At 44.3% G+C, this 26,021-nt stretch overlaps 2 protein-coding genes across 2 annotated transcripts in view; both read left to right on the forward strand.

Moving 5' to 3' along the window:
* Nucleotides 1-26,021, forward strand: part of LOC141270660 (uncharacterized) — a 741,199-nt gene that overhangs the window by 224,075 nt on the left and 491,103 nt on the right. The gene's annotated exons all lie outside the window — the stretch shown is intronic.
* On the forward strand, nt 1,967-24,520 carry LOC141271427 (gastrula zinc finger protein XlCGF66.1-like). The gene is made up of 4 exons (XM_073681507.1): nt 1,967-2,051; nt 2,093-2,136; nt 2,424-2,514; nt 23,787-24,520. The coding sequence occupies exons 1-4, from the start codon at nt 1,967-1,969 to the stop codon at nt 24,389-24,391; spliced, it is 825 nt and encodes a 274-aa protein (XP_073537608.1). The 3' UTR covers nt 24,392-24,520.

Genomic DNA, 26,021 nt, shown 5'->3' on the forward strand with positions numbered 1-26,021 from the left:
AAGGCTATTTGACCAAGAAAGAGAGTGATGGGGTGCTACGCCAGATGACCTGGCCTCCACAGTCACCAGACCTGAACCCAATCGAGATGGTTTGGGGTAAGCTGGACCACAGAGTGAAGGCAAAAGGGCCAACAAGTCCTAAGCATCTCTGGGAACTCCTTCAAGATTGTTGGTAGACCATTTCCGGTGACTACCTCTTGAAGCTCATCAAGAGAATGCCAAGAGTGTGCAAAGCAGTCATCAAAGCAAAAGGTGGCTACTTTGAAGAACCTAGAATATAAGACATATTTTCAGTTGTTTCACACTTTTTTGTTAAGTATATAATTCCACATGTGTTAATTCATAGTTTTGATGCCTTCAGTGTGAATGTACAATTTTCATAATTATGAAAATACAAAAAATCTTTAAATGAGAAGGTGTGTCCAAACTTTTGGTCTGTACCGTATGTGGTGGCGGCTCTGCTGGTGGAGGTATGTGGAGATTCCCCATTACTGGGTGCAGGGGCCATTAACCCCTCCATTCCCGGAGATAGTGCCCCCTGCCCCCAGTTCTGCCATGTGTATATGTACAGTAATATAACGCTGAATGTGCTCATCTATACTGGGGGCATTAACCCCTCCATTCCTGGAGATAGTGTCCCCTTCCCCCAGTTCTGCCATGTGTATATGTACAGTAATATAACACTGGATGTGCTCATGTATGCAGGGGACATTAACCCTCCGTTGCTGAGGTGATTTCGGGGGATTGGTGCTGCGGTATTTTCCTCCGTTTCCGGTGATGTAGATTCGGAGCCGGCGGTTCGGATAGAACAGACACATATCGCACACTGCGCCCCCTCCGTCCCCCTGAGAATGAATAGCATGAGGTCTCACTTCTGACATTCAGTCGTGGATATTACAATCTACGACATGAAAAGCGACAATTCCCCACATGTGATCATCACTGAGACAATCTCACACCGCTCTCTGCACTGATAACCAGACTGCGGCTTCAGATTTGTGTGAGGTCTAAAATTAGTTGGATTTAATAGTAGATGAAGAAAAAAATCCAAAATGCTATAAAATTATCAAAATAGTAATATTCACATTAACCATCTCTTCCGTTCTCGCTCCAATGCTGAATCCCCTCCAGTCTCTGTACTTTCTTCTTGGTCTGGAGAAACCTGACCCCTGCAGCCAATCAGTGTCTGAAGAAGTGACCAACAGACAGTGATTGAGAAAATGGAGAAGCTGTCTTCTCAACATGACATGAATGTCTTACTGTCTTTAAGAGAAGAGAACATCTACATTATACATCTCATCACAAGTTTCCCCTTGTTATATCCATTAATTGTTTTATTACATTGGATCTTTATGATGTTACATTGTCATCTTCTTCCCATTCAGGTCCCTATAATATCAGATCCTCTCAGTGGAGATCTTCTAAATAAGAGAATTTTCCTGATTGACCCATCAAAGATGGATAGGGATAGGGACAAGATGGTGGAGAGGATATTACACCTCACCCTAGAGATCCTCTTCCGGCTTACTGGAAAGGTGAGAGATTCTGATGACGTCACATTACATCATTCTTATCTATGGGAATAACAGATGGACAGAACTGGAGAGGTGAGGACTCTGGAAATGTCTGTAGTGAGATTTATTAATGTGTGTCTCCATAACCAGGATTACACAGTAGTGAAGAAGACCTCTAGTGAGCGCTGTCAGGCCCCTGTGTCTGAGGGATGGGGAAGACCCCTGAGCCCAATCATGGGGCCTCCACCTCATCCCCTGATACATGAGGACATCAATGACCAGAAGATCCTAGAACTCATCTACAAGATGATTGAGCTGCTGACTGGAGAGGTGACACTGCTGGGAATGATGGAACATTGTACAGTAACGCTATGATGAGGTCAGGGGGATGATGGTATCATTGTGTGTGTCAGGTTCCTATAAGGTGTCAGGATGTCACAGTCCATTTCTCCATGGAGGAGTGGGAGTATTTAGACGGACACAAAAATCTGTACAAGGACGTTATAATGGAGGTTCCCCAGCACCTCACATCACCAGGTAATAAACAGAACTAAATTCACACAGCCTATAATTATCAGTGTGTAAAAAATTTAATTCAAAACCTTTCCTCCAGTTGTATCCAGTAAGAGGACAACACCAGAGAGATGTCCCCGTCCTCTTCTTCCTCAAGACTGTAAACAAGAAAATCCCAATGTTCCTCAGGATCATCAGGTAGATGGAGAGAAGGTGTCATGAGATCTCCCCTGTGATGTGTAGACTGCTGTGAAGGTCTTGTGTTCAGTCTTGTTTTATCCACCAGTATTATATGTTTTATACTTGTGTAATGAGAACGGTGGAGATGGCAGGATTAGAGGTGATCACAGATGTGACTTCTCCATCTGTCTGTGACTTTTACGATATTTGTTTCAGGGTAAAGATCTGACCCATATTAATACTACAGAGACATATGTGAGGGGTGATGAGTGGTGTAAAGAGGAGATTCCTACAGATGACTGCCCAGGTGAGTAGTAACCACTGAGTGCACAGAAGCCACAGACTAACCTTTCTGTAGAATTATATTTTGCATTTTTTAGGGCTTGTTCAGTCAGAACTTTTTGATGTGCATTCTTACTGATCGAGAGATTTAGTGCTTAAACAGAAGAACACGCTCTTCAACATATTTTTCTATTAAAGCATTTCAGCAACAACATTTCACAAGCCGAAACTAAAGTAATACAGTTTTTCCACAAAGAAAAATATAGCTCCAATCTCTGTACAATCTGCTCTGACCTTTTGGTCATGGAGCCTAACTCCATCCACAGCAGGAATGGATTAGTCTCCTCTGCGGATAGTGATTGACTAAATCGGTCTCAAGTTTGTCTGAAATAGGAAGTATGGAGACTGGTGGGGCACCTGGCCATCAGTGGAAATCAGCCCCACCTTGGACTTGGTGCGGTGGCAGCTCAGAAGAGGTAAGTAACCCCCTTATAAGATGGGCATCTATGACCTCAAGATAGGATTCAGAAAATATGTAGAATCAGTATGTGTATAGTGATAATCCAGAACCATATAGAAAAATTGAAGTCATATGAGATGGGTGGGAATGACTGCTCACATATCCCCACCCCAGGGGCGTGGTTTGGTAAATAAAATGGAGACTAAGTGTCTCATTCAGTGTCTGTGGCTGGAGGTGTGGAAACCTCCCATGTGTTTTGCTGAAGGACACTAACCTGAGCTGGTGAACCCACCATATTGTATGGACTGTTTATTTTCTATTTTCACTCTGTGCCAGAAAAGGTTGTCTTTTTGTTTGCTTATGCTGAGTGGTTTATGAAGTCTGAATAAACCTTCCTGAACATTTTTATGAAACTGCTTCCTGTGCCTACCTCAAACGCAGCTGAGTGAGTACCAAACCCTACAATACATAGATATAATATAGGACAATGATGAATATATAGAATAAAAGATACTATTAGATCCCTCAAGATTGAATAAATACAATCAAATTCATACAATATAGCAGTATAGGCACTAATGGATCCCTAGTAGTGTTGAGCGAGTATACTCGTTGCTCGAGATTTACGATCATACTCGGGCGAGTACCCCTTATCATCGGAGTGCTCGGCGTGTATGTTTTTCCCGTTCCGTGAACATGATTTGCGACTGTTTGTCAGCTTTAACACGTGATGAATGCCTGTTTTCTCAGCATTCCTCACATGTAATAAAGCTGCCAAACAGTCGCAAATCATGTTCACGGAACGGGAAAAACTTACACGCCGAGCAGTCCGATGATAAGAAGTACTCGCCCGAGTATCCTCGTAAATCTCAAGCAATGAGCATACTCGCTCAACACTAATCCCTAGGTGAAATAAATAAGTGCAGTCAGATATACAGTCATGGCCAAAAGTGTTGGAACCCTTGATATTGTTCCAGAAAATGAAGTATTTCTTTCGGAAAATTTTGGCAATTACACATTTTTGTTATACACGTTTATTTCCTTTGTGTGTATTGGAACAACATCAAAAAATAACAGCGAAAAAAAGGCAAATTGGACATCATCTCACACAAAACCCCAAAAATGGGCCGGGTCAAAATTGTTGGCACTTTTCCAAAATTGTGGGTAAACAACAAGATCTACAAATAAAAGAATACAGTACCCACTGTCAAATATGGTAGAGGTTCAAATATGCTTTTGGGCTGTTTGCTGCCTCTGGCACTCGGTGTCTTGACTATTAGCAAGCCGTCATGAAATCTGAAGATTACCAAAGGATTTTTGGTCACAATGTAGTGCCCAGTCTCAGAAATCTGGATTTGCATCCTAGGTCATGTTTCTTCCAGCAGGACAGTGACCCCAAATATACTTCCAAGTCAAGAAGCACCCAGAAATAGAGAGTTCTGAATAGGCCAGCAATGAGTCTGGATCTAAATCACATTGAACACCTGTGGAGAGATCTTAAAATTGCTGTTGGGAGAAGGCACCCTTCTATGACACACCTGTAGCAGTTTACAAAATGAGAGTGGTCCAAAATTCCAGTTGAGAGGTGTAAGAAGCTTGTTGAAGGTTTTAGGAAGTGATTGATTGCAGTTATTTATTCCAAAGGGTGTGCAACCAAATATTTATTAAGTTGCGGATGCCAACAATTTTGTCCGGCCCATTTTTGAGGTTTTAAGTGAAATTGTGTCCAATTTGCCTTTTTTTTTTTTTTTCTGTTTTTCCAATACACTCAAAGGAAATAAACATGTGTATAACAAAACATGTGTAACTGCAATCATTTTCTGTGAGAAATACTTAATTTTCTAGAACAATTTTAAGAGTGCCAAAAGTTTCGGCCATGACTGTTGATCCATATAATAACAGCCTCATAGTATACCATACCAAAGTCAATTGAATGTCCAAATAAGTGCAAAATATTCAGAAAACGCCAAAATAGCAACTCCAACAGCCCTAATCATGCATAGGTAAAGTAATAAAAAACATAAATGAAAAATAGATGTAATATCACAATTAAATAAAAAATATATAAATAATAAATATAAAGAGCACCAGAAAGCGCTAATAGTGGTGTCTACCAAAATAACCAAATACAGTGGTGTGAAAAAGTGTTTATCCCCTTCCTGATTTCTTAAGTAAGAAAAAATATCTATAATATAACCGGGGATGCGTGTCTCTGTGTGAAGCCTTTATAGACTGCGCAAGCGCGACACGCCTGCGCAGTCTGGCTCCAGACAGAAGCACGCATGGAGCCGTTATAGAGGTAAGAGGAGTGTATGGCGCCGGAGATCACGGTATGCGTAGACGCTGAACACATACCGCGATCTCCGGTCCATACTTACCTGACCGGGAGGAGAGTTGCCGCGGCGCCTCTCTTCGCCGAAGACCGGGGCAGGAGTGAGGCGTTGGAATTGGCGCATGCGCATAGCTCTATCCGGCGCCATTTTACTGAAGACACGCGCGTACTCTAGTGCCACACTCCTCCCCCGGTCTCCGGTAGAACAGGACACACCAGCGCTGGAGCACAGGGAAGAAAGGTGAGTATAAGTGTTTATTTTTTTCTATGTGTGTGCAGTGTGAAAGGGATTAGGGGTGCCATAAATTCCAGGAGTTGGGGGGTGAGGGGGTCACACATACCAGGATTGGGGGGTGAGGGAACCATGCATACCAGGATGGAGGGGTACCACACATACCAGGATTGGGGGTGAGGGGACCATGCATACCAGGATTGTGGGATGAGGGGATCACGCATACCAGGATGAGGGGTACCACACATACCAGGATTGGGGTGTGAGGGGACCATGCATACCAGGATGAGGGTGTGAGGGGACCATGCAAACCAGGATGAGGCGGTGAGGGGTGCCATGCATACCAGAATAGGGATGAGAGGTACCATGCATACCAGGATGAGGGGTACCATGCATACCAGAATAGGGATGAGGGATACCATGCATACCAGGATAGGGATGAGGGGTGCCATGCATACTAGGATGAGGGGATGAGGAGGTCATACATACCAGGATGAGGGATGGGGTGCCATGCATTCCAGGATTGGGGGATAAGGGGTGCCATACATACCAGAATATGGATGAGGGGTACCATGCATACCAGGATGAGGGATGGGGTGCCATGCATACCAGGATTAGGGATGGGGTGCCATGCCAAGATTGGGGGGTGAGGGGACAATGCATACCAGGATTGGGGGGTGAGGGGACCACGTATACCACGATTGGGGGGGTGAGGGGACCATGCATACCAGGATGAGGGGTACCACACATACCAGGATTGCGGGGTGAGGGGACCATGCATACCAGGATTGGGGTGTGAGGGGTACCATGCATACCAGGATGAAGAATGGGGTGCCATGCATACCAGGATGAGTGGTACCATGCATACCAGGATAAGGGATGGGGTGCCATGCATACCAGGATAGGGATGAGGGGTGCCATGCATACTAGTATGAGGGATTGGGTGCCATGCATACCAGGATTGGGGGATGAGGAGGCCATACATACCAGGATTGGGGGATGAGGGGTGCCATTCATACCAGAATAGGGATGAGGGGTACCATGCATACCAGGATGAGGGATGGGGTGCCATGCATACCAGGATGAGGGCTACCACGCGTACCAGGATTGGGGATGAGGGGTGCCACGTGTACCATGATTGGGGATGAGGGGTGCCACGTGTACCAGGATGAGGGATACCATACATACCAGGATAGAGATGAGGGATGGGGTACCACGCATATCAGGATTAGGGATGAGAAGTACCACGCATACCAGGAATGGAGGTGAGGGGTGCCACGCATACCAGGATGAGGGATACCATACATACCAGGATTGGGGGTGAGGGATGGGGTGCCACGCGTACCAGGATTGGGGGTGAGGGGTGCCACGCGTACCAGGATAGGGATGAGGGATGGGGTACCACGCATACCAGGATTAGGGATGAGGAGTACCACACATGCCAGGATTGGGGGTGAGGGGTGCCACGCATACTAGGATTGGGGGTGAGGGGTCCCACGCTTTCTAGGATTAGGGGTAAGGGATGCCATGCATACCAGGATAGCGATGAGGAGTGCCAAGCATACCAGGATGGGGATGAGGGGTGCCATGCATATCAGGATAGGATGGTGGGGACATGATGGGGGCTGCACAAATACCAGGAGGGGGCAGCACATACCAGCATGGGAGATCATATACCAATAAAAATGCTCGTCACCCGGGCGTAGAACAGGTTCAATAGCTAGTAAATAATAAATATAAAGCGCACCAGAAAGCTCTAAAAGTGTTGTCTACCAAAATAACCAAATACAGTGGTGTGAAAAAGTGTTTATCCCCTTCCTGATTTCTTACTCTTTTGTAAGTTTGTTACACTTAAATGTTTCAGATAACAAAACAAATTTAAATATTAGACAAAGATAACACAAGTAAACACAAAATGCAGTTTTTAAATGAAGCTCTTTATTATTAACGGAAGAAAGAAATTCAAACCTTACAGGGCCCTGTGTGAAAAAGTGATTCACCCCTAAACCTAATAACTGGTTGGGCCACCCTTAGCAGAAACATCTGCAATCAAGCGTTTGCAATAACTGGCAATGAGTATTTTACAGCGCTCTGGAGGAATTTTGGCCCACTCATCTTTGCAAAATTGTTGTAATTCAACTACATTCGTGGGTTTCCGAGCTTGAACCTCCTTTTTAACCCCTTAACAACATTAGACGTACTAATACGCGTCTGTGCCCTGGGACTTAAGAGCCAGACCCGTATTAGTACGTCATGGCGATCTCGCGCACACACAGGCTGTGTGGGCGCGATCGCCGCCGGGTGTCAGCTGATTGTCACAGCTGACACCCAGTACTATGTGCAGGGAGCGGTCACGCACCGCTCCCAGCACATTAACCCCCGCGATGCTGCGATCGAAGTCGATCGCAGCATTGCGGTGGCAAGGGGAGGTGATCGCAGATACTCACCTCCTCTTCCGGCTTCCAGCGCTGTCTGCCGTGGCTTCCAGGATGTTGCCATGACGACCCGATATCGTCATGACAACATCCGGGTCACCAGACAGCTGGAAGATTTTTTGAACATGCGCAGTGCATCTCCAAACAATCTTCTCCCTGTCCAGCGCTGACAGCCTGCATGGCACAGGGATGGTGCTGCATTCCTGTGCCATGCAGGTGATCAGAGAAAAAAAAGTGAAAGTCCCATAGTGGGACAAAGTAGTAAAGTATAAAAACTATCAAAAAGTGGAAAAAAAAAAATTGTAAAAATATAAAAAAAAAATAAAAAAAATAATCCACCAAAAATAAAAATATAATGTACCCATCAATAAATATTATTATGAAAAAAAAAATAAATAAAAGTACACATATTTGGTATCGCCGCGTCCGGAACAACCTGACCTATAAAACTGTCCCACTAGTTAACCCCTTCAGTGAACACGGTAAAAAAAATAAATAAAAAAAACAATGCTTTATCACCATACCGCCAAACAAAAAATGGAATAACACGCGATCAAAAAGACAAATAAAAATAATAATGGTACTGCTGAAAACGTCATCTCGTCCCGCAAAAAACAAGCCGCAGTACAGCTCCATCAGCCGAAAAATAAAAAAGTTATAGCTCTCAGAATAAAGCTATGCTAAAAAATATTTTTTTCTATAAAATTGCTTTTATTATGTAAAAGTGCAAAACATAGAAATGCGATATAAATGTGGTACCGCTGTAAACGTACTGACCCGAAGAATAAAGCTGCCTTATCAATTTTACCACACGCGGAACAGAATAAAAAAAGAACAAAAAAAACAATTCCTGAATTGTTGTTTTTTGTTTATTCTGCCTCCCAAAAATCGGAATAGAAAGCGATCAAAAAATGTCACGTGCCTGAAAATGGCACCAATAACAACGTCAACTCATCCCGCAAAAAACAAGCCGTCAAATGACTGTCTGCCAAAATCTGGAAAAATTATAGCTCTCAAAATATGGCGATGCAAAAACTAGATTTTACAAAAAATGCGTCTTTTAGTGTGTGACAGCTGTCAGTCATAAAAACCCCATATGATTCTGGTATCGCTGTAGTCTCACCGACCCGAAGAATAAGGTCGTCTAATCACTTATACCGCATGAGGAACGGCGTAAAAAATAAACTCTCAGGTTAGGGTTGTGCTAGGGTTAGGGTTGTGTTACGGTTAGGATTGTGTTAGGGTTAGGGCTGGGGTTGGGGTTAGGGTTGTGATGGGGTTGGGATTTTTTCAAAAGTAAGAAAAAAAGATGACGATATGGCGACTAGTGTTGAGCGCAAGTGCTCGCTACTTGAGTTTGCATCGGGTGTTCTGGTATGCATTGAGTATTGTGGGTATTTGAGTGACATGCTCGAGTCTCCGCCCCATATGCTTCACGGCCCAAAAAACTTTGCGGGGATTGCCTGCCATGCACGAGCAATCCCCGCATGTTTTTTTTTTGGGTGTCTAATAACCGTGAAACATCCGGGCGGGGACTCGAGCATGTCACTCGAGCACACGCAGTACATGGTGCATACCTGAGTACCCGATGCCAACTCAAGTAGCGAGCACTTGCGCTCAAGACTAATGACAGCTTATTCAATATGATGACCTAATGTTATCAAATTCTGTGTTGTACCTCTGGGTTCAAAATGTTCACTATACACCTTAATAAAATCCTTGAGGGGTATAATTTCCAAAATGGGGTCACTTGTGGGGGAGCTCCACTGTTTTTAGGCACATCAGGGGCTCTCCAAACGCGACATGGTGTCCGCTAACAAATTGAATGGAAAATCGGCTCAAATTGTTAGCGGACGCCATGTTGCGTTTGGAGAGCCCCTGCGTGCCTAAACTTTGGAGCTCCCCCACAAGTGACCCCATTTTGGAAACTAGACCACCCAAGGCACCTATCTAGATGCATAATGAGCACTTGGAACCCCCAGGTTCTTCACAAATTGATTCGTAAAAATGAAAAAGTGGAAAAAAAATACTTTTTCATTTTTACGAATCAATTTGTGAAGCACCTGGGGGTTCCAAGTGCTCACTATGCATCTAGATAGGTGCCTTGGGTGGTCTAGTTTCCAAAATGGGGTCACTTGTGGGGGAGCTCCAATGTTTAGGCACACAGGAGCTCTCCAAACGTGACATGGTGTCCGCTAACAAATTGGAACCATGTCACGTTTGGAAAGCCCCTGTGTGCCCAAACATTGGAGCTCCCCCACAAGTGACCCCATTTTGGAAACTAAACCCCCCAAGGCACCTATCTAGATGCATAGTGAGCACTTGGAACCCCCAGGTTCTTCACAAATTGATTCGTAAAAATGAAAAAGTGAAAAAAAAACACTTTTTCATTTTTACGAATCAATTTGTGAAGCACCTGGGGGTTCCAAGTGCTCACTATGCATCTAGATAGGTGCCTTAGGGGGTCTAGTTTCCAAAATGGGGTCACTTGTGGGGGAGCTCCAATGTTTGGGCACACAGGGACTCTCCAAATGCAACATGGTGTCCGCTAACAAATTGAATGGAAAATCGGCTCAAATTGTTAGCGGACACCATGTTGCGTTTGGAGAGCCCCTGTGTGCCCAAACATTGGAGCTCCCCCACAAGTGACCCCATTTTGGAAACTAGACCTCCCAAGGCACCTATCTAGATGCATGGTTAGCACTTGGAACCCCCAGGTGCTTCACAAATTGATTCGTAAAAATTAAAAAGTGGTTTTTTTTTCACTTTTTCATTTTTAGAATCAATTTGTGAAGCACCTGGGGGTTCCAAGTGCTCACTATGCATCTAGATAGGTGCCTTGGGGGGTCTAGTTTCCAAATGGGGTCACTTGTGGGGGAGCTCCAATGTTTAGGCACATCAGGGGCTCTCCAAACGCAACATGGCATCCGCTAATTATTCAAGCAAATTTTACAATCAAAAAGTCAAATGGCGCTCCTTCCCTTCCGAGCCCTACCGTGCGCCCAATCAGTGTTTTTTTTCCCATATATGGGGTATCTGCGTGCCCAGGGGAAATTGCACAACAAATTTTGGGGTCCATTTTTTCTTGTTACCCCTGTGAAAATAAAAAAAATTGGGTCTAAAGTAACATTTTTGTGAAAAAAGTTAAATGTTCATTTTTTTCTTCCACATTCCAAAAATTCCTGTGAAACACCTGAAGGGTTAATAAAGTTCTTGAATGTGGTTTTGAGCTCCTTGAGGGGTGCAGTTTTTAGAATGGTATCACTTTTGGGTATTTTCTGTCATAAAGACCTCTCAAAGTGACTTCAAATGTGATGTGGTCCCTAAAAAAATGGTTTTGTAAATTTTGTTGGAAAAATTAGAAATCGCTGGTCAACTTTTAACCCTTATAGCTCCATAACAAAAAAAGAAAATTGGTTCCAAAATTGTGCTGATGTAAAGTAGACATGTGGGAAATGTTATTTATTAAGTATTTTGTGTGACATATCTCTCTGATTTAAGGGCATAAAAATTCAAATTTTGAAAATTGCAAAATTTTCACAATTTTTGCCAAATTTCCATTTTTTTCACAAATAAACGCAAGTGATATCGAAGAAATTTTACCAAAATCATGAAGTACAATATGTCACGAAAAAACATTCTCAGAATCAGGGGGATCCGTTGAAGCGTTCCAGAGTAATTACCTCATAAAGTGACAGTGGTCAGAATTGTAAAAATTGGCCTGGTCATTAACATGCAAACCACCCTCGGGGGTTAAGGGGTTAAGGTCATCCCACAGCATCACAGTCAGGTCAGGACTAGGCCACTCTGAAGTCTTAGAAAAACAAAATTTAGACTATTCAAAGGTAGACGTGCTGGTGTGTTTTGGATCATTGTCCTGCTACATAACCCAAGTGCGCTTCGGCTTGAGGTCACAAACAAATTGCAGGACATTCTCCTTCAGGATTTTCTTGTAGACAGCAGAATTCATGGTTCCATTTACCACAGCAAGTCTCCCAGGTCCTGAAGCAGCAAAACAGCCCCAGACCATCACACTACCACCACCATATTTTACTGTTGGAATGATGTTCCTTTTATGAAATGCTGTGATACTTCTACGCCAGATATAATAGGACATACACCTTCCAAAAAGTTTGACTTTTGTCTCGCCAGTCCACAGAGTATTCTCCCAGAAGTCTTAGCGATCATCAAGATGTTTTCTGGCAAAACTGAGACAAGCATGTATGTTCTTTTTGGTCAGAAGTGGGTTTTTTCTTGGAGCTCTGCCATGCATGCCAATTTTGACCAGTCTCTTTCTTATGGTGGAGTCAGGAACACAGACCTTACCTGAGGCAAGTGAGGCATGCAGTTGTTTGGATGTTGTTGTGGAGTCTTTTGTCACCTCTTGGATGAGTCATCGCTGTACTCGTGGGGTAATTTTGATCGGCTGGCCACTCTTGGGAAGGTTCAACACTGTTCCATGTTTTTTCAATTTGTGGATAATGGCTCTCTGTGGTTTGCTGGAGTCCCAAAGCTTTAGAAATGGTTTTATAACCTTTTCCAGACTTGTAGATCTCAATTACTTTGTTTCTCATTTGTTCCTGAATTTTTTTGGATCGCAACATGATGTCTAGCTTTTGAGGATCTTTTGGTCTACTTCACTTTGTCAGGCAGGTCCTATTTAAGTTATCTCTTGATTGAGAAAAGGTGTGGCAGTAATCAGGCCTGTGTGTCGCTAGGGAAATTGAACTCGGCTTCCCAAAGATGTCATAAACCAGTTAATTTTTGTGTTTTAAGGGGGGAGCAAATCACTTTTTCACACATGGCCCTGTATGTTTGGATTTCTTTTTCCCTTAATAATGAAGACCTTCATTTAGAAACTGCATTTTGTGTTTACTTGTGTTATCTTTCTCTAATATTTAAATTTGTTTTGTGATCTGAAACATTTAAGTGTGACAAACATGCAAAAGAATAAGAGATCAGGCAGGGTGCAAACACTTTTTCACACCACTGTATAACAAATAATATATGACCGTTGGAATATGTGGAATAAAGGATTGCACAAATTATGTTTGTTATAGGGACTGCATTAAGTTTAGTGTTGAGCCACCCCCGTAGTGTTCGAGTTCGGTTCAGTTCGTCGAACACCCGTGTGTTCGCCGAACTGTTCGTCGAACTGTTCGTCGAACACCGTTAAAACCAATGGCAGGCAAACAAAAACACATAGAAACACATAGAAAACACCTTCAAAGGTGTCCAAAAGCTGACAAACTGCTCAGAAGACATAACTAACACATGGAAAAGTGACAAGTACATATAGTCATGCGAAAAGAAAAGAGGTGGAGGAGTAAAAGGAGGGGGAGACACAGATATAGGCATGTCATGCCCTTCTAAAATCCAAAAAGTGAGAAGCCGACACGGCCAGTCCGTTCCTGCCCGTGCCACCTTATACATCCTAGTGACGGAGCACCTGCTCTCATCAATTCACCATAACCCCAATATTAGGTGGATTAAGGTGGGAGGCACCGAGTACAAGTGCTCTCTATTTGCTGATGATGTCCTAGTATATATCACACAATCACATATATCCATCCCTGCTGTTATGGCTGAAATAGATCACTTTGTTACATGGTCAAATTTTAAAATCAATGCAGCGAAGTCTGAGGCCCTCGATGTCTCCCTCCCCAAATCCATACATTATTCCATCCAGTCCAACTTTCCCTTTGCCTGGCCCTCACAGGGTATCAAATACTTAGGAATTCCTATTCATAGAGACCTCTCCCGTCTATGTTATCTTAATTTTGGGCCCTTTATTGAACAACTCCATACAGACCACGGTTGGCAAGTTAGAACTGTAAGATTCACTACGTGAACCACTGGTGTTTTGTGGAAAAGCACATGTACACTGTGTTCCAAATTATTATGCAAAAAGTGTTTAGGAGTGATAAGGGAAGAATTTGTTTGTTTGTCAGTTAAACTCATTGATGGTGATGTGTGTCAGGGCTCTTTATATCACTGTAAGCAATTGCAGACACCTGTGCTAATTAGTTTGGCAGGTGTGTCCAATGAAAGGCAAGACTACTTAAGAAGGCTGTCCCACATTATTAAGCAGCCTACATTTTCTGCCAAAATGGGAAAGAAAAAGGATGTGTCGGCTGCTGAGAAGCAACAAATTGTGGAGTGTTTAGGTCAAGGCATGACTACAATCAACATTGTGCGATGATCAGGATGAAGTGTCTTGGCAATCAAGAAGTATGTAGCTGATTCACAGTACACACGTGTGCGTGCTGATAAGGGCAAATTGAGGACTCTTTCCTACAGGCAATTACGTCCGGTTAAAAGAGCAGCGGCAAAAAAGCCTTGTCATAGCAGCAGACAAGTTTTTGAAGCTGCTGGTGCCTCCAACGTCCCCTGAACAACAAGATGCAGGGTCCTTCAGAGGTTTGCAGCTGTGCGTACGCCATCCTGTCGACCTCCTCTATCCACTGCACACAAGCAGAAACGGCTCCAGTGGGCCAAACAATACATGAAGACTGATTTCAAAACTGTTTTGTTCACGGATGAGTGCCGTGCAACCCTCGCTGGTCCAGATGGATGGAGTGGAGGATGGCTGGTTGATGGACACCCCACGCAAACACGGCTAAAGCGCCAACAAGGAGGAGGTGGAGTAATGTTTTGGGCTGGAATCATGGGGAGAGAGATTGTCGGCCCCTTTAGGATCCCTGAAGGGGTAAAGATGAGCTCCATAATGTATGTGGAGTTTCTCAAACAGCACTTCCTGCCATGGTTCAAGAAGAAGAACCGTGTATTCCACAGCAAGATCATTTTCATGCATGATAATGCACCGTCTCATTCTGCACATAACACATCTGCATCTCTGGCTGATATGGGCATAAAAGGGGACATACTTATGGTGTGACCCCCATGCTCCCCTGACCTCTACCCCATTCAAAACCTCTGGAGCATCATCAAAAGGAGTGTCTATGATGGCGGGAGGCAGTTCACATCTAAGCAACAGCTCTGGGAGGGTATTCTGTCCTCATGCAAAACAATTGAAGCAGAAACCATCCAAAACCAGACAGAATCAATGGACAAGAGAGTTCAGAAGCTCCTTTCGAACAAGGGGTCCTATGTGCAAATGTAACATCACCTAGAATAAAGTTTTGAGTTGAAAACTGTTTGATTTCAGTTTCTAATAACCTGCTAATGCTTATAATTTCAAAAATGACCATTTTTTTGGTCTTTATTAAAATGAAAAGGTTGATCGAAGAGTGTGGGGGATCTAAGAGTGTGGCAACCCAGTAGTCAGGATTACTTCGAATTCTGACAATCTGAGGGTCATGTTGCAGGTAGTGCACCAAGAAGGCACTTATGTGTCTTGCGCATCTCGGAGCCCCAAAATTATTTTCCGGGCTAGATGCTGCTAAAAATTATTATTAATTTTAAATCTGGTGGAGCTTAGTATAGATGGCCTAATAGAATCAGTACTGCACACTGCTACAAAGCCCAAATTATTTTCCAGCCAAGATACAGATAAACATGATTAGTAATTTTAAATCTGGTGGAGCTTAGTATAGATGGCCTAATAGAATCAGTACTGCACACTGCTACAAAGCCCAAATTATTTTCCAGTCAAGATACAGATAAACATGATTAGCAATTTGAAAGCTTAAAACGGTTGGTGAGGTGATTTTAACCAATCATCAAGCTTTTACTCTCCCCAGGATGACACAGGGGTAGAAAAGTCGTTTTGGATCCATGATTTGTTCATCTTTATGAATGTGAGTCTGTCTACATTATCAGTAGAGAGCCGCGTGCGCTTATCTGTCAGCACACCACCAGCAGCGCTGAACACACGTTCAGACAGAACGCTGGCTGCGGGGCATGACAAGATGGCTAGCTCCGGCCATTTATCCAGATTGGAAGCCCAAAAAGAGCAAGGGTCCAGTGACACAGTCATGGCTTCAATGTTTACTTGGAGATACTCCTGTACCATCGTCTCTAGGCGTTGACTATGTGTCAGACTTCTTGTCTCCTGTGGCCTTGCAAAGGATGGGCTAAAAAAGTGGTGAAATTATTCCGCAAAATTGATGTTACCAGCAGATACTGTGTTTCTGTTACGGTTTGAGTGCTGAACACTCGATGGTCCCACGGTTGGCAAGTTGGAACTGTGAGATTCACTACGTGCACCACTGGTGTTTTGTGGAAAAGCACATGTAAGATTCTGCAACAGTCTCTGCTGATACTCCTGCATGCGTGCATCCCTTTCTATGGCAGGAATAATTTCTGCAAATTTACTTTTGTACCGGGGATCTAACAGTGTGGCAACCCAGTAGTCAGGATTATTTCTAATTCTCACAATTCGAGGGTCATGTTGCAGGTAGTGCAGCAAGAAGGCACTCATGTGTCTTGCGCATCCAGGAGCACCAAGTCCCTGTTGTGTTGGTTGCGAGGTAACAATCATGCTTCCTTCCTCTGTCCTCTCCCCCCAACCTCGCACAACAGAAATGTGATCAAGGTCTCCCTCATCTGATGAGTCTTCCATCAGTTCGTCCTCCACTTCTTCCTGGGCTCCTGCACCTTCCTCACTAGTTTGGCTGCTACCATGTGCCCTGGTAAAACCATCTCCCTCACCCTCACATGCCTGCCGCCTTGGTGCTGCCGACCGTCTGGACCTTGCAGATGTTAGCCCTTCCGCATACAACTCCTCCTCCTCTACTTCCTCCACCTCCTCTTGTGCCACCACCTGACTCCGAATTCTGTTTAACATGTGCTCCAGCATGTAAATCACCGGAATAGTCATGCTGATAATGGCATCGTCAGCACTAAACATCTTCGTCGCCATTTCAAAACTGTGCAGAAGGGTGCATAGGTCCCTGATCTGAGACCACTCCTCCAGCGTGATTTGCCCCACCTCTGGATCTCGTTGGCCCAGGCTATACGTCAGAACGTATTGCACCAGGGCTTGTCGGTGCTGCCACAGTCGCTGCAACATGTGCAGAGTTGAATTCCACCGGGTAGGCACATCGCATTTTAGCCGGTGAAGTGGCAGGCCCAACGACTTCTGTAGAGATGTAAGTCGCTGAGCTGCGGGATGCGAACGGCGGAAGTGAGCACACAGCGACCGTGCCCTCTGCAGAAGGCCATCTAGTCCGGGATAGGGGGCTAAAAATTGCTGGACAACCAGGTTCAACACGTGAGCCATACAAGGCACGTGTGTGACATTGCCCCGGCGAAGGGCCGCACCCAGGTTTGCAGCATTGTCGCACACGGCCTTCCCTGGTTTCAGGTCCAGTGGAGACAACCATTCATGAAATTGGTTCTCCAGAGCTGACCACAACTCCTCAGCCGTGTGACTCACATTTCCCAGACATTTCAAAGTAAAAACCGCCTGATGACGTTGAGCCCTACTGCCAGCATAGTAAGGAGGTGTGCAGGATCCCTTCTGTGCATTTAGAAAGCTTGTGGCATGACCAGACAGGCTTTGGGTGCAGGTGGAGGACCGAGAGGAGGTTGAGGAGGCAGAAGCAGTGGAGGAACTTTGAGATAAAGAGGATTGACGCTCAACTCGTCGGGACGGCAAGACTTGGACAGCAGCCCCTTGTCCTGCTGTCACCATAGTTACCCAGTGCCCAGTCAGCGACATGTAACCACCCTGTCCATGCCTACTCGTCCAAGTGTCTGTGGTGAAATGCACCCTGTCACACACAGAGTTTCTCAAAGAAGCGGTGATGTTGTGTGCGACATGCTGGTGGAGCGCAGGCACACCTTTCTTTGAGAAGTAGTGCCGACTGGGCATCTGGTACTGGAGCACTGCGACGGACATAAGGTCTCGAAAATCCTCTGTGTCCACCAGGCGGAAAGGCAGCATTTCTGTAGCCAAGAGCTTGCAGATGGTGAAATTCAACCTCTTAGCTTTCTCATGGCTAGGAGGAAATGGTCTTTTACTTGTCCACATCTGAGGGACCGAGGGCTGGCTGTTGTGCTTAGACGAGGTTGATAAGGGTGTCCCCGGCAAACTGCCGGTCTGTGAGGAAGATGCAGGCGGACATGTTAGGTTGCCTTGATCCAAAGGTGGTGCTATCGATGTCGGACAGCGCTCAACACCAGCTGGTGTTACCACCTCCAAAGAAAATGATGACCTGCCAATCACGCTGGCTGTTGCGGGTAAAGAGGTGGCAGGTCTGCGTCCCAAAACAGGTGTGACTGCTGTCCCCCCAGTCACAGAGGATGAAGAGGCCGCGGATGCACAAGATGTGGCAGACGGTGGTTGGCTAGGCCGCATTGTAGCACAGTGAGCTTCCCACTGCAACTTATGCTTCATGTCCATGTGCCGGTTCATGCATGAAGTACTCAAACTATGTATTTTTTGGCCTCTACTTAGCTTTTGCTGACAAATGTTACAGATAACACGAGTTGGGTCATCTTTATGGATCTGAAAAAATGCCCAGGCTATGCAAGGCTTAGCACCCATGCGACCTGAAGAGCCACCACGACTTGTGGTGAGAGGCAGAGTTGTGTTTGAGGATGCAGTTGTTGACGTGCTTCCAGTACTACGTCTCTGTCCAGGAAGGCGCAACCTGACCTCGTCGTCACTAGCATTCTCCTCCACCTCCTTTGCTGACCTCATCTCTTGGCTGACTGTGGGTTGACAGTAAGTGGGATCTCCAGCATCATCATCACCACACTGTGTGTTATCACACCCGTCGTCCTCAGAGCCAACCTGTTCCTGCCCTGACAAAAAACTAAAGTTGTCGCTCCAATCAGGTATTTTAGTCTCATCATCGTCTTCCTCATTGTCTCCACCAACAGGAGTTACAGTTTGGGAATGAGGGTCTACATTATGGTCAGAACCTTCTGCGTCTGGTCCTGGATCTGACTCATAAAGATTCTGGGCATCAGTGCAGATCATTTCCTCGTCTGGATTCACAGAAGCGCTGGAGCCGACCTCTGATTCCCAGGCTATAGTATGAGTAAACAGCTCTGCAGACTCAACCATCTGTTCTACCTCATACTCAGACGGGCAGCTGGAGATTTGGGAGCTGTGAGGAAGCAAGTGCGATTGGGGTGACACCTTTGAGGACTGGAGTATTTGTGATGTTGAAGTTGATGTGGAGGAGAGCCCACTTAAAGGAGCACTTGATATCCGTTGAAGCACCTGCTGTTTTTGTGCCTCATCTGGAATTTGTAGCGATTGGCGTGGCTGTAAGAAAGGGATCTTATCACATTGTCCGCTAAAAGAAGTAGACATTTTAGTTTGGCTGGAAGATGGTCTTTCTTCTGCAGATGTTACTGTTGCTTTAACACCTACCCCACGGACACAACCTTTTTTCCCCTTCCCAACACGCCTATTCCCCTTTCCACCAGCAGCAGGCCTTTTTCCACTCATTTTGGTGGTTAACTAATTAACAACTCTGGAGTTGTTTGCACAAAAAAACAATGGATGGGAACCGAGCAGAGCTGAGTGGCCAAACTGTGGTATTAGGCCAAAACTATTGGCTGGGTTAGATGCAGAAAAAAATTATATTCAATTTGCAACCTGATGGAGGTCAGTATAGATGTTCTAATAGACCAAGTCCCACACACTGCTAGAAGCCCAAATATTTTTTCAGAGCTAGATGCAGATAAAAATTATATTGAATTTGCAACCTGATGGAGGTCAGTATAGATGGACTAATAGACCAAGTCCCACACACTGCTAGAAGCCCAAATATTTTTTCAGAGCTAGATGCAGAAAAAAATTATTTTTAATTTGCAACCTGATGCAGGTCAGTATAGATGGACTAATAGACCAAGTCCCACACACTGCTAGAAGCCCAAATATTTTTTCAGAGCTAGATGCAGAAAAAAATTATATTCAATTTGCAACCTGATGGAGGTCAGTATAGATGGACTAATAGACCAAGTCCCACACACTGCTAGAAGCCCAAATATTTTTTCAGAGCTAGATGCAGAAAAAAATTATATTGAATTTGCAACCTGATGGAGGTCAGTATAGATGGACTAATAGAATGATGCTATGCCCAAAAGGTTTTACTTCACTAGGTGCAGTAAAAAAATTGGTATTCTATACACAGGTAGTGTAGCTTGCAACACTCTGCAATAGCCCAAAAAGGATTAGCTTTGCTAGATTTAGCCAAATGCTGTGAAAAAAACTTGCACATCACTGGCACAGACCTGCCTGGCAAAAACTGATAGGAACTGATGTAACCTAGTCCTGAAAAGGACTGCAATTACAATTAGTCTTTACTCCCAACCTATCTATTTAAGAGCACAGACCTGCCTGATAAAAGTCGTAGGAAATGCTGTAACCTAGTCCTTAAAAGGACTGCAATCACAACTATTCCCTACTCCCAAGCTATCTGTAGATTTGTGCGAAAATTGACTTGAAATTAACAAGGTATAGCGCACACAGCAACAGCGGTGCCGTCTATCACGCAGCTGCAGCAGTGAGAAAATGGTGGCGACGGGGAAAATGGCTTGGTCTTATAGGGCAAGGACATGTGACATACACTGCCAATGACACATGCCCTTGCTTGTGTGAAAAAAAGCACTTCGCTCCGTGTGTGCGCTGCTGATAGGCTGACAGATTGCACCTCCCCACTGTAAATGCGGGAAAGAGAAAAAAAAATTGAGATCTTCATTATTCCTGCAGAGATCCATCCCCTGCCTCGAACACCGCCCAAAACAGCTCGAATTTGAGATTGGCGAACAGTTCGAGTCGAACAACGCTCATCTCTAATTAAGAGGCCATCAATGGAGGGTACATATTTAGGTCCCGTAGTGCCAGCTAGAGGGATGAATGGGGAAAGATTCCAAGCGTATTGCTGCCAAGAAAACCAGCTTTCTCAGGGGGGAAAAGTCAACAAAAATTAGTTTCATCCTTTCACGACCTTTGACATATAGGTACGTCAAAAATTATGTCCCTGCCTTTGATGCAGGCTCCGACGCTGAGCACACATCTTTTCCCACACATGACAGCTGATCTGATCACCTGTCATGTGCCTCTATCAGCCGCAGGTGGATCAGAGATCCATCCCATGGCCGACGTTCTTAAGAGATCGTGATTTGTGCTATACATAGCAGTGCTGAAGCCATGCTATGTGTAGGACAGGATATCAGCTGATAACAGCTTCAAGTCTCCAAAAGGGACTATTGAAGACCGTAAAAAGATATAAAAAACTAAAAAAGCACAAATTCCAATCACCCCCGTGAAAAAAAAAAGAATACACGTATGGTATCGCTCTGTTCAAAAATGTCCAATCTATCAAAATATAAAATAAATTAATTCAATCGGTAAATAACGTAACGAGAGCAAAAAATTGAAACCCCTGAATTACATTTTTTGGCCTCGGCAACACTGCAAAAACAGTCAATCAAAACATCATATCTTACCAAAATGGTATCAATAAAAGCGTCAGCTCAGGGTGCAAAATATAAGCCATCATCCAGATTAAAAAAAATGGAACGGTTTTTCTTACAAATTTTGGTTTATTTTCACCACTTAAATACAAAAGAACCTATAAATTTTTCATATCTGCGTACTCGTACTGACCTGGGGAATCATTTTGCCCAGTCAATTTCAGCATTTATTGAACATAATAAATAAGAATCCGTAAAAACAATTGTGGAATTGCACTTTTTTTTGCAATTTGAGTGCACTTGGAATTTTTTGGCCTGTTTTCCAGTACGATATATGTTAAAAACAATAGTTTCATTCAAAAGTACAACTCTTCCCACAAAAAACAAGCCCTCAAACGGCTATATTGATATATGGCTCTGGGAAGAAACTGAGAAAATAATGAAATAGCAAAAAAAAGGAAAATCGTAAGATCACGAAGGGGTTAAAAAAAGGTTCTTAAGAGTATAAGAAACCCACTCTAAAATACACAGCTATTCTTAAAAATGAAGGAAATTAAAAAATAAGCATATTTGGTATCCCCAGCATAGGGTTAATGACACAACCACTTATTTTACTTTTTACAAAGTTCTGAATTTTTATAAGTCACTAATCCACCGGATTATCAAGGTCCAGAACAAGATGGCATTGGAGGCTAGATTGAAGATCTGTCCTCTTTAATGATGAGTCCAGGTTTGGTCTTGAATGCCCATGATTACGGTGTGGGGGGGCATAACGTACCAGATCTGGACCCCTCTAATATTCATTCCAGGTACATTAATAGCTCGGCGTTGCAGTGTTATTATCACGGCTGTATCAGAGGTGACAGACAGGTGCCCTGCAGTTGAGTGCAGGAGATCTCTACGTTTGGCACTACAGACATCTTCTTAGATGAGAGGCTGTCTCTAGGACGTAGCGGCTACCTCCCTCTGGTTAATTAGCTCCCTTGCCTGGGTGTATAAATACCTGGTGTGTCTGAGAGGGAGATGCTAACTATATTCATTTCTACTTGTGAGACTTTAGCAAGAGCAGTATTTCGTCCTCTCTGGAGCTTGAGGCCATGTGCACATTTGGAGTCATCTAAAGTTAAGCAATTCCCCCCTGTTTGTCTAGCCTTGTTGTCTATAGAGTTTAGTGGAGATCAACTAGTGAGCATCTCCTCCCATCCCTAGCCATAGCCATACGCCAGGGAAAGTCAGGGCGAGGCATGTGTGCGGCGATTGGTGAAGAGCCAATATATGGACAGTAGTTGAGATAGGGTGACACTACACCAGACTAGGAGATCTTCACTCCCCCTTTCCTTAGTGTCTGGGCTCCCTATCCCTCTTCCCTCTGTGTTGCACTAAGTCTTTCCCACACCTGGCGTGACAGGTATGGCCAGTCCTCCAAAGTATCACAATAGCTGTTTTTCAACACACACGACAACCCCAGGCTGCATATTGCTCGTGGAACTGTGAGCCTCCTGCATGGCCTAAACGTGCTCCCATGTCCTGCAGCATCTCTGGACTTCTCTGCCATTGAACACATCTGAGGCATCATTGGTTGGCAATTGCAAAGGGAGCTGCCAGCAGCAGATCTTGAGGATTTTCTTGCCCAAGTGCATTCAGTGTGACAGAACGTTCCTCAGACAACCATTAATAACCTCATTGATAGCAACCAAAGCATGTAAGTGTATTCTTACACAAGCCACTCATACTCAAAAATGAAAATAAGGAGATATTTATGTTTTGAAAATGTTGTTTCCATATTTCATCATTTCCAAATTACTAACATGGTTTACGATCCTGTGATTACTGTAATTCTGCAACTTTTCCTTCTGGGTGTTACAATTTCAATATTGAGGAGTGTGGTCATTCTGACATATTGTGGTATATGTCCGCCACTGCTCCCGAGGTTTAGCATTGCCTGCCAGGCTGACCTCATGTCAACAGCACTGCAACCAATCAGTAAGCTGACTGGTTGCCATGCTGTCAATATGACATCTGGCATTGGCTGCGGAACTGACATCAGGAGCAGTGGCAGAGACTCACCAGTGAATCCCAGGAAAGTGAGTCCATCGCAGTTAGTTTTTTTTTTAAGCCAAATGCAGCGATGGACATATTTTATTTGAAAGGCAACAGCCCTTCAATGATATTGGTCAGTTATTCTGTTATGATTATGCTTACCAGCAATGTGGTGCAAACTGTGAAAAGCCGATGATTGCCGAAAGAGACACTGGATACATGGAATGCATGGCAGTCAGGCATGCTGGGACTCTCTAGGATGCAGGAATTAGTCGCTGACTGGCATTTTACAGTCTATGAAGCTAAAAAATAATCCAGGTCATGCAGAGAAGTGAGGCAACTGGAAGTCTAAGCATGGGATGAGGCAGGAAGCTGTTCAGGAGCAAACCAAGATCAATTTTTAGTAAAGATTCAATGTCTATTGAAAACTAAATATACATTAAATTTTTTTTGGCAGATAACTGGACCATGGTCTCAGAGAAATACCTGATATTTTCAGATTTTAATGCAAATGATCCTAGTATCACACCTGATACCTTTGAAGAGCATCCCATTATACCAGACATACCTCCAGTCCTTCTTAAGAAAAATAAATGTAACAAAACAGTTGGTGAACATCAAAGAGCACATACAAGAAAGAAGCCATTTTCATGTTCAGAATGTGGGAAATGTTTTAATCAGAAAACAAATCTTGCTGCACATCTGAAAATTCACACAGCGAAGAAGCCATTTTCATGTTCAGAATGTGGGAAATGTTGTATAACAAAATCTGCTCTTACTAGACATCAGAGAATTCATAAAGGGGAGAAGCCATTTTCATGTTCAGAATGTGGGAAATGTTGTAGAACGAAATTTGCTCTTACTAAACATCAGAGAATTCACACAGGGGAAAAGCCATTTTCCTGCTCAGAATGTGTAAAAAGCTTTTCAGATGAATCAGGTCTTGCCAAGCATCAGAGAATTCACACAGAGGAGAAGCCGTTTTCATGTTTAGAATATGGGAAATATTTTACAGAGAAATCACATCTTGTTACACAGGGGAGAAGTAATTTTCATTTTTAGAATGTGGGGAAAATTTTCTTACATTTTTTTTTTTTTACCCGAGAAATTACACGGGTAGGTAGAGACTTTCTTTGAAATCATTTATTAGGCAAATTGTACAAGTTACAGTCAATGTAAATTCACAAGAGAAATGGAAAATAATTTTAAGCACTAATTGATTAATAAATGTAAGCAATTACCAATAAACAATATAAATAAAGCACCTTGTGATGAAAGCCGGCCGGTGGGTGCAGCTCTCTGGCGCCCCCTTACCTCTCAGGTCAGTCAAGGTACTGCACCTAGAGAAAGTAGTGCCAGGAAGCTGCAACCAGCGCAGGGAACACGGTAGTGTGTTATCCCTTCAACGTCACTAAACCGTAACGTCACTACACAGCACAACTCGCTAGCGCCCTCTTAGCCTCAGGTCAGTCAAGGAACTGCACCTAGGATAAGCGGTCGCCAGGGAGACTGTCCTGTAACCTACTGGGTATCGGGGCCCTCTGTAGTGAGGGCGGTATATATATCTTCCTTGGCCGCGCCAGGAATATATATATCTGAACCTCCGACCGTCACTACCAGCCTTCCCCAATCCCCAGTTGGTATGCTGCCACCAGTCCCTATTTTAGATATACGCCCAGTCCGTGAATGGGCCTATATCGGGTCAGGAACCAACCCTGGGTAGCGTTTTTGGCTTGAGCCGAGCTCACACGGACGTGCGTTCGTTATGCAGAATAAAAGGCAGGCCCACAATTACTTGAGGTAATTGATTATAATAATACACTAGATACACGATATACAACTAAATATACACAGGTATAAGGTCAGGCTAAACTATACAACAATGGAATACAACACACAGAATCACCACAGCATATCAGTTACCGGTTTCTTGATTTTCTTGTGACGCAGGGAGAGGATTCTGCGGTCGCAGGCACGGTTCTTTGTTACAGGCTGAAGCCTACCACCGCATGGTCAAACTGCTCCTCCCCTTGGTGGCCTCAGCTGGTGCTCAGATGTTCAGCACCCCACTCTTGGGTCAAGACTGCCTTGTCTCTTGTCTGTCCTGCTATCTTACCTGCCCCGTCCCGCCCACTGCTGGTGAGGTCAGCTGGCTCAGTCTCCACCCTCAGGTCTAACTTCGATCAGAAGCCCAAATTCTAAGGAACCCAATAACTTCTTCTGGGATGGTCTCAGGATACCCCCAGGGGTTCCCATGGATTCGGGCCGCCGTAACCGACCTTTTGATATCAATTCTGATACCATACGGTCCTCAGGAATGGCTCCGCGCTATATCTTGGCTTCCAGAGCACGTACAAACGTCTACCGCGGAGGCTTGTGTGCGCAATGGCTCCGGGACGCCGTGATATTTTTTTATTGGCCCATCCCACGCAACATGCGTGTACTATTCATGTTTCTATATCTTATGCCTCCATGCTTGTGACAGACAAAGAAACTAGTCCTATGGGACAAATGGTCAGGTACAGATAGACGAAGCACCCCCCCCTGCTGGCTGTGTTTCCTCTCGAAGTCTTTGAAGCTCCTAGCATTCAAGTGTTAAGTAGGCTTCTTATCTTACAGGAGCCTGGATGGGGGGAAACTATCTAGTTGACGTTTTAACAGAAGGTCCCAAGGGTGGGGGCTGCTGAAGTGT

This window comes from Phyllobates terribilis, unplaced genomic scaffold (assembly GCF_046119375.1).
Source record: "Phyllobates terribilis strain yellow unplaced genomic scaffold, ASM4611937v1 Scaffold_5__5_contigs__length_657084704, whole genome shotgun sequence".
NCBI lineage: Eukaryota > Metazoa > Chordata > Amphibia > Anura > Dendrobatidae > Phyllobates > Phyllobates terribilis.